The 13,537-nt window shown below is 42.6% G+C and overlaps 1 protein-coding gene across 1 annotated transcript in view; it reads right to left on the bottom strand.

Moving 5' to 3' along the window:
- GARIN1B (golgi associated RAB2 interactor 1B) overlaps positions 1 to 6,169 on the bottom strand; it is a 16,517-nt gene extending 10,348 nt beyond the window's left edge. Inside the window, exons 1-3 of the mRNA XM_023737147.1 lie at positions 5,921 to 6,169; positions 4,327 to 4,511; positions 2,903 to 3,155 (exon numbers count right to left, since the gene is read on the bottom strand). Coding sequence (XP_023592915.1) covers positions 2,903 to 3,155; positions 4,327 to 4,511; positions 5,921 to 6,169 — 687 coding nt within the window. The remainder of the gene's footprint in view (positions 1 to 2,902; positions 3,156 to 4,326; positions 4,512 to 5,920) is intronic.
- Between the last annotated feature and the right edge of the window lie 7,368 nt (positions 6,170 to 13,537).

The following is a 13,537-nucleotide window of genomic DNA, read 5'->3' as shown; positions in this document are numbered from 1 at the left end:
GTCCTCCAAGGTCGAGAAGGGAGAGTGTTGACATGTCATGGGGTTGTTAACCAATGTCATAAAACAATATGGGTACTGACTGTTTAATGAGAAACTATTTGTTCTGTAAACCTTCATCTGAAGTACAATAAACATTTTTTTTTAAAGTTTATGCTGCTTCATATTATATTTAAATTTAGGACTATCAAACATTTATTATAGGAGTTAATGAATGTTTAAAATTTAATGAATATTTAACTTCTCTAAGAAAAATCCTATACTGAGTTGCTTTTTCAACCTGGGTAAAATTGATTTCTTTACTGTTGTCTGTCTGTGATACCCCAGCTATGCTCCAGTTGTGTATGCTGTTCGTGTTCATATTCATCCATCCATCCATTCTTCCAATATTTCTTGAATTCCAATGATGTGCCAGGCACTGGGGATACAGCTGTGAACTAGACAAATAAAAGTCCCTGCCTTCATGGAGTTTACGCTGTAACTCAAGTCAGTAATGTAAGTTCATCATGTTTAAAAGTCTGGGGCAGAAAGGCCCGTGTGACTTCACTGGTGAATTCTATCAAATATTTAAGGAAGTAATATCAGTTCTTCACAAACGCTTTAAGAAAGTAGAAGAGGAGGAAAAAATAATAATAAATTTTTTTAAAAAAAGGAAATAAAGGAGGAGGGAACACTTGCTATTATGGATTGACATAATACCTTATGTAGGAAATCCACAAAACTACTATAACTAATAAACAAGATTAATATACAAAATCACTATGTTTCTATACACTAACAATGAATGATCCAAAAATGAAATTAAGAAAACAATTCTATTCAGAATAGCACCACCAAGAATAAAATACTTATGAATAAATTTAATGAAAGAAATACATACTGTATGCTGAAAATTACAAAACACTGTAAATGCAAAACTATAAAACATTGCTAAAAGAGAGTAAAGAAGAATTAAATAAATGGAAGGACATAATAAATGGAAAGATGGCCATTCTCCCCAAACTGATGTATAAATTTAATGCATTTCTATCAAAATCCCAGCAGGCTTTTTTTTTGTGTGTAGAAATTGACAAACTGATCCTAAAACTTAGATGGAAGTACAAAGGAATAGCAGAAACTATTTGGAAAACAAGAATATAATCGGAAAACTTACATTACTCATTTCAAAACTTAATGTAAAGCCACGTTAACCAACACATTGTGGTAGTGGCACAAGAAAAGCCATATAGATCAACGGAATAGAATTGAGAGTCCAAAAACAAATTCTTACACTTTTGGTCAACTGATTTTCAACAAAGGTGCCAAGCAAATTCAATGGGGAAAAGGATATCTTTTCAACAAAGGTGCTGGGACAATTGTATAGCCATGTGCCAAAAAAAAAAAGTACTTAGCCTCTTACTTCCCACTATACAAAAAAATTAACTCAAAATCGATCATAGATCTAAATGTCAGAGCTAAAGCTATAAAACTTCTACACAGGAAGTTTCAGATACAGGAGAAAACACAGGATAAATCTTTGTGAACTTGGGTTGGACAAAGAGTTCCTAGATATAACAGCAAAATTCAGACCTGTAAAAGAAAAAACCTGTAAATTGGCCTTCACCAAAATTAAAAACTTTTACCCTTCATAAAAAGAGGAAGACCCTCAATGAGATACATTGACATGGTAGCTGCAACAATGGGCTCAAGCATAACAACGATCATGAGGATGGCGAAGGACTGGGCAGTGTTTCGTTCTGTTGTACACAGAGTAGCTATGAGTCGGAACCAACTCGACAACACCTAACAACAACAACTCTTCAACAGATATCATTATGAAAATGAAAAGGCAGTCCACAGAGTGAGAGGAAATCTTTTCAAATTATATATATAATAAGGGACTTCTACCCAGAATGTATGAAGAATTCTCACAACTCAATAAGAAGACAAAACCCAATTTAAAAATGGGCAAACTATTTGAATAGACATTTCACCAAAGAAGATATGTGGGATGACTAATAAGCCCATGAAAAGCTGTTCAGCATCGTTAGTCATTAGGGAAATGAAAATCAAAACCACAACGACATACCACTACACATCCAGTAGAATGGCTATAATCAAAAAGACAGATAATGCCAGTGTTGGCAAGAATGTAGAGAAACAGAAACACTGAGGCATTGTCCGTGGGATTATAAAACAGGGCAGTCACTTTGGAACGCAGTTTTCCATTTTCTTTAAAAGTTAATCATAAACTTATCATATGACTCAGCAATTTCATTCCTTGGAATCCACCCAAGACGAATGAAAACATATGTCTACACAAAAACCTGTACACAAATGTTCTTAGTAGCATTATTCAATAAATAGCCAAAACCTGGAAACAATCCAATGTCCATCAACTGATGCATGGATAAACAAAAATGTGGTATATCTATACAATGCAATAGTATTCAGCCATAAAAATGAACGAACTATTGATGCCTGCAATAACGTGGATGAACTTCAGAAACATCATGCTAAGTGTAAGAAACCAGATAAAAAAGACTCCGTGTTGCATGATTCCATTTATGTGAAATGTCTAGAAGGCATTTATAGAGATTGAACACAGATAGGTGGTTGTCTACGGCTGGGGGTAGGAACAGGGAATGACTGCAACCAGCCTCAGTGGAACTTTTTAGGATTATGGAAATATTCTAAAATTGGATTGTGGTGATGGTTGCACAACTCTATACATTTATTGAAAATTGTTCAACTGTACATTCACAATGGGTTTTATATGGTTGTGAATTATACCTCAATAAAGGTATTTAAAAAAGAAAAGGCCTAAGGCAGTGATCTCCTTCACAGGGTGTTCACATACCGTTTTGTCTAAGCTGTAGCTCTCAGCTCTGGCCTTGGCTGAAGGCTGGCAATAGTGCCCACTTACCCGAGAGTCTCCTGATGGGCTGCAGCAGTTCTTGGGTACCAGGCAGTGAGTGACAAGAATTCTGGGATCTTTGGTGGTGATGGACAGGCCCTTTTGCAGGATTTGAACCAGCCGAGTCCAGAAGTGGAACACAGTCTCAGGGTGGTCAGGGTGGAGCTTCAGGTAGTAGATCTTCTCAGTGACTGTCCTCAACCGCAGGATGCGCTCAAGGTGATCACAGACCTGGAGCTCCACAAACTTCAATGGGAGAATCCTGCAGGTGTGAGGGAAGACACACTTTGACGGCATTGCTTCTGATAAGACCCTGTCTTCATAAAAATGTGGGGTGTCTTCTTCAAGACTGAAGCTTTTGGGGAGAGAGTGCTTAGCCTAGTGGTGCTCAAATTTTGGAGAGATCAGATTCACCTGGGGAACTAGTTTAAAATGCAGACACCTGACTTCTACCTCACAAAGATTCAAATTCAGTACGTCTAGGGTATGGCCCTGGAATCTGCATTTTAATTTCCACCCACCCTACCATTATTCTCAAGCTGATGTTCCCTGAGCCCTGCTTTGAGAGACACAGCCTGGGGCAAGATGGCTGGGGTTCTAGGGTTTTAGCACAAAGGGAGCATCCCTGCTCTGCCAAGAGTTGGCCCCATTGTTTAGCTTGTCCATTCATTGACCTTAATGCCTCAGTTGCTCTTCACCAAGGGGCTAAGGCCAAGGAACTGACTCTGGATCTAATAATGTTCGTCAGCTGGAGCTGGGCTATACTTGCTATAAGTACGTCCAGAACGTAACAGAAAGGTTTGTCACAGAGGCAGCGTGAGAAAGGGTTTTCCTGGACTCCTAGAGATACCTTGTGATTCTTGAGATTTACTACAGATTACTTGAAGTGGCCCAAACATCAAAAAGGGCTGTTTTGTCCCAGACAAGCTTGATGTCACTGTATGTTATAGTTCTCAGAGAGACTTAGTCACATTTTTTTTTGTTGTTGTTGTTATAGTCACACTCATTTTATCGATAGGAAGACTGAGGGCCAGCAAGTGACTGTGACTTCTTCAAAATTATTTGCAGCTAGTTAGTTGCACACCGAGGACTAGAACCTGCATCTCCCAACCAGTGCTTTGCCTGCCAGACCTCACTGCCTCCTCAGCGCTTGGACAAACGCTGAAGGATTTCCTATGGATTCAGCGGAACGAATGCGGCAAGAAGGGAAGTGGGCGCTCAGACTGGCCTCTCACTCTGTCTGCACAAACCTCCCTTGGTCCCGCTTGGTTTGCCTGCTGCAGGTGTGCCACCTGTTTGCAGTTACTGTTATCTAAAGAAATCAGTGTCATTGCTGATGACTTCTTTGCTTTCTCTCCCCACTGGGTTATCACAGTGCAGCCTCCACTTGGAGTCCACTCCTCTTGCCCCCTGTTCCCGTCTGAGTTGCTTACCTCTTCAGGATGATGTCTGGGGCTATAGATGGCCTGTTCCATGTCTGGCTCTGCCCCTGGTGCCACTTGACACTGGCCATGAGGAGGATGTTGGGAAGGGGCAGGCAGGGCACGGAGGAGGTCACCCCCAGGGCCATAGTTTTGGAGGCTTTGTAGATGTCTATCCAGCTTCTGCCCCTCCTGACCTGCAAAGCAGCCCCACAGCATGGCCTGAGCACTCAGCAGAGGCAGCGGAGTGTACCAACCCAGGCTCCTCAGCCTCGGCACTGTTGATGTTTGGGGCTGCCCTGTACACTGGTGCCCATTTAGCAGCATCCTGACCTCTACCTCCTCCCCCAAGTGGTGACAACCAAAAATCTCTCCAAACCAAAAAAACCCTTTGCCATCGAGTTGATTCTGACTTATGGTGACCCCATGTGTTACAGAATGGAGCTGCTCCATAGGGTTATCTTGGCTGTAATCTCTGCGGAAGCAGATCGCCGGGCCTTTCTTCTGTCTGTACCACCAACCTCTAGGTTAATAGTCAAGTGCAAAGCATGTGTGCCATCTAGGTACCTTGTCAAATATCCCCTGGGAAGTATAGGGGCAAAATCACCTCCAGTTGAGAATCACTGTTTTAGCCTAGTTTGGTTAAATGATTGTAATAACATTTAAACTACCTACTATTAACCAACCTGCCATCTATAAGTTTTCTGTGAATCCACCCCCCACTGTTTCTTGGCTTGTCTTTGAAAACCTTGCCCTGGTGATCTCAAAAGAGATCCTGTCCATCTTCCAACTCCAAAGTTCTCTTTGCTCTCAGTTCCATCTGACCTCAGTGAAGAGGCACTGAGTGCCCTTTACATGGAATACATGGCCTCCTGTGTTTGCACCTAGTTCTCGGGTCAGTCCAGTCCCTTTCATAGCTAAGGAAATGAATTCAGAGTGAGCAGGTTACTTGCAGAATTACTCCTCCCAATGAGAAGGCAGAGGGCTGGGATCCAAGCCTAGGTCCCTCTGGTCCCCAGCTTGTCACAGCATTTCTGTCCCTAACCCTCAGCAGGGATCTCATTTCGTTGCCTCTTTGTTCATCTGCTTGGGGCTTGCAGCCTGGACGATGAGTAAATTGGGGGATCCCAATACTCAACCCCTCAGAGCAAAGACTGCCTGACCTCTCCTCAGGTTGATAAGAAAAGGTTACTCTTGTTGCTGGTTGCCGTCGAGTCGTTTCCGACTCCTGGTGACCCCTATGTGTGCAGAGTAGAACTGCTCCGTAGGGTTCTCAAGGCTGTGATCTTTCAGAAGCAGACCGCTAGGCCTGTCTTCTGAGGTTCCTCTGGGTGGGTTCAAACTGTCAGCCTTTCAGCTAGTAGTCGAGCACTTAACCAGGGGTTCCATCTGACCTCTGTCCACATGAAAACTGTCTGCAGAATCCCTGTCTGGGGCCCTGCAAAGCCCGGGTACAGATGGGGGTGGCCTTGCATTCCGGGCCTGCTAGCTTCTCCTGGCCTCAGCTCTCACTCCAAACTAGTCCCTGGGACAAGTTCTCCCAGTCCAATCTTGGAAGCAGGTCTACAAGATGCTAGGAGTGCTGTTCTGAGCAACCCAGGAGTACCTGGACAAAGTTGCTTTCAAACACCACTGAGTCAGGAAACAGGTTGAATTCTGGAGAATGCACCATCTGGCAGAGCAGTCCCTCCTCCACACCAAAGCCCACGCCAGGGTTCAGCTCCCCATCCACAGGCAAGAGGCCCCTGCATTCTTCCCAGGCATTCAGTGGAGGGAAGGTTGGATAGGATCTTGTGACTTTTACTGTCTTCTTCGATTTCCACCAAGGCTTTCTGTGTGGAACTGATGACAACATTTCTACACATGCTCAGGGGCCTGCTGCACGTTTGTCCTGGGATCTCTCTTCCTCCTGGCCCTGGGCTGCAGGCCCAGGCCTGGGACCGCCACTCAGCTCACAATGATGAATGGATGACATCATGAAAAACCAGGGCAGGCCCACAGGAAAGGAAGTGGAAGAGCCTCCCTTCCCCTCCTGAAGGCCTTTATGATTGTTGATGTCCTGGTATTCCCCAGCCCTTCTCTGGACAGAGGAGAGCTCTTCCATAAAGTGCTGAGAAGGCTGTGAGCCAGGCAGGAAGCAAGGAAGCTCCTTTTACTGTTAAAAGGGAAGTAACCTCTCTGCCTTTCAACTCTCACCTTACTCTTCATGCAACCTACTCCAAACAATTTTTTTTCTTTTTACTTTTTAAGCTAAGTGCAGATTCACATGCAGCTAGTTGAGAGATCTCATCTGCCCTTCACCCTATTTCCCCCGATGGTAATATCTTACATAATTATTGTACCATATCACAGCCAGGATATTGACATTGATGCGACCCACTGATCTTAGCCACACAAAAAGGTAAAAAGGGATCTGTATTAGTGTCCTAGAGCTATCACAACAAAGTACCACAAGGTGAGTGGCTCAGAAAAACAGAAATTTATTGTCTCACAGTTCTGGAGGCTAGGAGTCCAAAATCAGGGTGTCGGCAGTGCTGATTGCTCCTGAGGGCTCTTGAGGGGGAGTCTGTTCCATGCCTGTCTCCTAGATGACATCTTCTGGTGACAACTGGTGACCCTTGGCTTGTAAATCACTCCAATCTCTGCCTCCATCCTCACATAGCTGTCCTTTCTCTGTGTCTGTCTGTCTCTTCTCCTCTTTTATAAGGACGCCACTCAGATTGGATGAGGACCCACCCTGCTCCATTATGACCTCATGCTAACTGGTAACATCTTCAAAGACCCTATTTCCAAACAAGGTCATGCTCAAAGATAGGTTGGAGGGCTAGGACTTCAACCCATCTTTTGGGGGGACACAATTCAATCCATAGTAGGATCCCAGGGGAGTGAAACGGAGCACCAACAATATGTGGGGAACACCACACCCCCCTTCTCTACCTTTTACCCTCACTTGCTGTCTTCGTTGTACTCAGCATTATATTGTACTATTCTGACACCTACTTACACTCTCCAACTAGAGAGTAAGTTGCGTGAGGTCAGTGATGTTCATTTATTTGGTTCTCTGTCGTATCCTGAGTGCCTAGAACACTGCCTGATGCGTGGTCGGCTTTAGTCAATATTTTTAAATGAATGAATGAATGATGTTTTTTCACAGAATTATGCAACCTTTCTGAACTCCATTTTTTATTGTGGTAAATATATACATACAAATATGTAACATTTACCATTTCAACATTTTTTCCATGTACAAGTTCAGTGACATTAGTTATATTCATCATGTTGTATAACCATCACCACTATCCATTTCCAAATTTTTCTATGACTCTTAACAGCAGCTGAGCTTCATTTTTTAAAGTCTGTAAAATGGGCATAACGCTACCCATCTGCAGAGAATTAAATGCTATAAAGTGTGCCGTGTTTCCAGCCCATAGTGCCCAGTGGAGTCCCAAACAGTTTTAAGGGCTGTTTGTCTATTTAAGGAGTCCCTGGTGGTGCAAACAGTTAACACACTTGGCTGCCAACCAAAAGGATGGAGGTTCAAGTCCTCCTAGGGGTACCTTGGAAGAAAGGCCCGGCAATCTTCTGAAAAATCAGCCATTGAAAACCCTGCGGAGCACAGTTCTACTGACGCACATGGGGTCGCCATGAGTTGGAATTGACTTGATGGAAGGGGTACTGATATGTCTGTTGAAAACCTAGCGCTCCTGAGACGTCCGGGATGTGAATCCCCACCCGTCCCAGTTATCGGCAGAAGCCTTTTCTGGTTATGGAAGTTGTTGCAGGGATGAAGTGCTCTGCTGCGGCTGGCTGGTTGCTTCTGCAGGGCTCACGTCCCTGAGGAGGTCACACGGAAAGAGCAATAGAAGTAATTAGTTTCTTACCCAGAGGCTGGCATTGGGAGTGGGCCAACTGGGAGCAAGCACCTGGTGAGCAGCTCCAGCTGAGTCTCCATCCCCCTTTGAGAGCTGCGCTGCCTCTCACCGCCGCCCTGGGGGAAGCAATCCCGGCACCGCTAGATCAGGGCAAAGCACCAAGGAGACTGACCTCTATTCACATCCATTTCAGGGAGAAATGTGTTCTAATTTGGACAGAACCCCAGAACTTATTAAATAATGTATTAAACATAGAGGTCAAATGAGATAAATTCAGAAAAACAGCTTATGACAAGCAATGCACGCGAAGTTCAAGCATGGACGTTTGTTTCTGCCATTTCGTTATAAAGCTGGGAGAGGGCTAACAGGTCGTGAGGCTGTCCTCTTCGGACTCCATCAACCCCAGCACGAGGTCATTTATGATATTCCCCTGTTCACGTACCTGTCCCAGCGCCCTGTTGTTGTTGTTAGGTGCCGTCGAGTTGCTTCCAACTCATAGCGAACCTGTGGACAACAGAACGAAACACTGCCTGGTCCTGTGCCATCCTCAGGATGGTTGTTATGCTTGAACTCATTGTTGAAGTTAGTAAAGCAACTTCCAAACTGATGTGCCTCATTTTCTTTTGGTGATCATGTAGCAAAAATGTCCTGTGTGGTAACATGCTCTAAAGATGGGGTCAGAGACCAAGCTCTGTGATTGACATTTCTCTGGAAATAGATTGGAAATGGAACCCACAGTACACAAGTGAAGGTAATTCATACCCTCATATACTGCTTTTCGTAGTTAAAGCTTAGTCACAGGGGTTAGAGGGAATGGGGAGTGATTGCTGATGGGTACGGGGTTTCTTTATTGGGTGATGAAAATGCTCTGAAGTTGATTGTGGTGATGATGGTTGCACAGCTCTGTGAATGTATTAAAAACCATTGAGTTGTGCAATTGGAAAAAAAAAAAAAAGCTTAGCCACACAATAAAGTTTACTACAAACCCAGAACCAGATGGTTTGCATGAATCTGGCCATTCAGACATCCAAAAAACCAAACCTGTTGCCACTGAGTTGATTCAGACTCATAGCGACCCTAGAGGACAGAGTAGAACTGCCCCATGGGGTTTCCAAGGAGCAGCTGGTAGATTTGAACTGCCAACCTCCTGGTTAGCAGCCAAGCTCTTAACCACTGTGCCACCAGGGCTCCAGACATCCAGAAGTCCCCTGCTATTAGGAAGCTGACTTCTGTTTTCCATACGGTCTGTTAGGACCACTTCTGCAGTGTTCAGCATCCCTCAGTGGAAGAAGTGTTAGCACTCAGTCTAGAAAGTTAATTGGGAGGAGGTGACATTTCAGCTTTAACAAGGTGCTAAGCAATTGTATAAACCATTTGCTGTCGAGTCAACTCCTACTCACGGTGACCCCATGTGTGTCAGAGTAGAGCTATACTCCATAGGGTTTTCCATGGCTGATTTTCGGAAAGTAGATCACCAGGCCTTTCTTCTGAGGCAGATTTAAATGGGACAGATGGTTATAGACAGGCCCTTCTGCAGGATTTGAACCAGCTGGATCAAATGGTGGACTCAAACCTTCAACCTTTTGGTTAGCAGCTGAGCATGTGAACTATTTGTATCACTCAAGGACTCCAAGCAATTGTACGAATGGTGCTTTAAGATTCCCCCTCCATTTCTTCTCTACTCCTACCTCAAAAATCTAGCACACAGAATCTTTTAAAAAGCCATATGCCAGATATATCCATTCTCTCCATCTCCTTTAGTAATAGAATGCCTGATTTTTAGTTGGGCACAGGGTCTTCTGGAATACAGATTACGTTTCCTATCCTCCCTTGCAGCTAGGTAAGGCCATGTGGCTAAGTCCTGGCAAAAGAGATGTAAGCTGAAACGTCAGGTGCAAGTTCAGCAAGGAATCCTTAAAGGAAGAGAGCATGCTCTTTTTCGCTTCTTGGTTTTTCTTTCTGGCTGGAATACAGACTTGATGGCTGGAGATTGAGCAACCTTCTTGGGTCATGAGTAACATGATAGCATCATGTATCAAGTAGCAAGATAAAAGGCTCCAGTTCCATGATGATCATAAAATTTCCATGTTGTTGCTGGAAATATGGTGATGAGCACCTCGGTTGTCAGTTGTTAGTGGCCTTCAGGTCGATTCTGACTCATGGAGACCCCACATGTGCAGAGCAGAATTGCTCCATAGGATTTTCAAGGCTGTGACCTTTCAGAAGCAGATCGCCAGGGCTGTCTTCTGAGGTACCTCTGGATGGGTTCAGACTGCCAACTTTTTGGCTGGTAGTTGAGTGCTTAACCATTTGTGCCACCCAGGGACTCCTTAAAACTGTCATACCAGTCCTTAGCTGTGTATCTCCAGACCACATTTATGTGTGAAAGAAATAAAATTTGATTTTCTGTCATATTCAGCCAGAATTAAAACTAATTGATTCAATTAGATAAAACTCCTATCCGCTCTCCAGAATTAGTTTCACAGCAAAGCACGGTACTATTTTCCAACAATTCTAAACAATGAAGAAAATAGGGTTAATTTACAGGAGGTTCAGGGCCTTAAGAAGGATAAACTTGTAGCTTCTGGGGAAAGTTGTTTAAATGTATATTCCAGATACATGGGCAACACCATTGCTGTGTGTTCAGTGATGTTGATGCTGTCATAGTCACTGCTCTCTGCACATACGGTGATGAGCACCTTGGTGATAGTCTCCCTGACTATACTGACTGTCCTTTGGTTTGAGGCTAAAGCCACATTGGCGGTGTCAGGTGTCATGTCAAAGCTTGCTCAGGGCTCACCGGGCTACCAGTTTGTCAGCTGGGGTTTGATCCAGGTCTTGTGGGGCTTAAAGCTTATACAGTTTGGGAGATTCTTAAAAATAAAAAGAACACCAAAGTATGACACACAATGGCTAGAGGCCCTCCTAGGACCTTGGAAGGGCCTGTGTAAGTGAGGGGCCATGAAGCTTAAACAACATTGTTTTTAGAGTGAAACTGTCCCATTTAAATCTGTTGTTGCTATTTTAAAAAAGAAACAAAGCTTTGCTATTACATAAGCCATGTTTGTGAAAAATGCATTTCATAGAAATTAGGAAATACAAACACACTAAAACAAACAAGCAGCATATTCCTACCTCCCAGAGAACGTCACTGTAATAACTACATGTTTGGTTGTGTGTCCAAAATGAGAAACATACTCTAAAATTGTTCTATAACTTACTTTATTCAGTCAACAACTTGTGTTTCTGTATATTTTCATCTCATCTCACCTTATCCCATCTGTTATGAACTGAATTGTCTTCTCCCCTAAATACATGTATTGAAGTCCTAACCCCTACTCCTGTAGATGTGATCCTGTTTGGAAATAAGAGGGTTTTTGTTGTTGTTGTTATGTTTATGAGGTCATATCAGAGTCGGGTGGGTCTTAAACCTAATCACTTTTAAATGGTGTCTAATAACAAGAACAGAACAGACACACACACACACACACACACACACACACGGGGGAAGACAGACGCCATGTGAGGATCTGTCTACAAGTAAAGGAACGCCAAGGATTGCCGGCAGTCACCAGAAACTGGGAGAGAGGCCCACAGAAGGAGGCAACATGGTCAAGACCCTGATTTGGACTTTTAGCCTCCAGAACTGTGAGAATATAAATTCCTGTTCTTTAAAGCCACCCACTTGTAGGGTGCTAAGACACCATCTAATTTCTAGGCCATATTAAAATTTCTTCAGCAAATTCCATTTATTCTCACTGGTTTACCCAAATCAGTATCCAATCTAGGACCACACATTTTCCTTTAAGTTTATTTTAATCTAGTACAGTCCTTGTTTTAGGATACTTATTAGTGGAAGCAATTGACTTTGTTGTACTACAGAATGCCCTGCCTTCTGGATTTGCCTGGTTGCTTCCTGGTGGTGGTACTTAGCTTGCTTCACTAGCTACTATATTTCCTATGAAATAGAAGTTGTATTTAAAGGGTTTATGGATTAAGGTAAATATTTTTTAATTAAAATAATGACTATTTCTTAGTAGAGATCCACCATGAGATCTATGTAAGATATTACTTTCTTCTCCCAAAGAATGTTAGGAGGAAAATACACATAAAGAATACATATTAGAAGAAAAATGATTCCAGAAAATAGAAGAAAATATTTGATAAGAATCTTCCCTGCACTCTAGGGAAATGAAATATAATATGGACCTAGTGAGACAAAACAAACAAAAATCAAAGATATGAGAATACAGTGAAAAGGGGTCAAAAGAGGTTAAGGAAAGAAATAGAAGAAAAAAACAACTAAATATTTGAAAGTCAAATTAGAAGCCACAAAAAGTAGAATCAACACAGCAGAAAACTGGGTGAGTGACATGGGTAACAGGCTTGACAATATCACACAGAAAACAATGAAGAAGGTTAAAGAGATGAAGTGATATGGTAGATATGTAAGACATTTGTGGAGTTCCGACATATAGACAGAGTCCCTGATGATGAGGAAGCAAATGGAATTTACAAAAAAAAAGTAAAAATATAAAAGACAAAAAATCTTTCCTGAAACGAGAACAACAAAAACCCAGCTGGGCAAATGAACAAGATTTACTATCTTCCAGGTAAACTGAGTAAGGAAACCACTACGACCAGAATAGTTCTTGTGAAGTCCCAAATCTAGGGATAACAAAAGCTTCCTATCTACAAACATCCAGATAGAAGAAGCAGACAACCTACTAAGGGGAATAAAAGGAATCTGGCTTCAGACTCCTTTTAAGCAATTTTAGATGACATAAGACAATGAGATAATGTAGAAAGAATGTTGAGGAGGACAGAGTGAGACTCAATAATTCTATAAATGGCTAGAAATTCATTCAAGTATAAAGGTAACAAAAATAAATGTAAAACCCTAGGCACATTAGAACAGACACATCCACAAGCTGGTCGATGGAAAAATAATGGACAAACCATTAACTAACAGTTTAATTTTTGAGAAGGAAGACATAAAACATAAAATGTGAAATAAGAAAAGTACAAATAAAGAGGAGGTATAGGCTGCTGTGAAAAGGTAGTGGCATGAAGCTATATTACTTAGGATATAGTCTAGGTACTAAAAAGACCCCAAAACGCAGTGACTGAAACAAGATAGAATTTTGATTGTCTCTTACACAGCAATCCAGAGGTGGGCAATCCAGAGCTGGTAGAGTACCTCTGCCATTCTCAGCATGTGACCTCCATTACTGGGTTGCAAGGCGGCTGCTTCAGCTCCTGCCAACATGTTTGCATTCTGGCTGGTGGGAAGGGGAAAGAGAGGAGGTGTGCACACTTATTCCTTTTAAGGGCATGACCTTGAAATGGCA

Source organism: Trichechus manatus, unplaced genomic scaffold (assembly GCF_000243295.1).
Source record: "Trichechus manatus latirostris isolate Lorelei unplaced genomic scaffold, TriManLat1.0 scaffold00097, whole genome shotgun sequence".
Classification (NCBI taxonomy): Eukaryota; Metazoa; Chordata; class Mammalia; order Sirenia; family Trichechidae; genus Trichechus; species Trichechus manatus.
The sequence above is the reverse complement of the archived record's forward strand: the minus strand, read 5'-3'. Positions and strand labels throughout refer to the sequence as shown.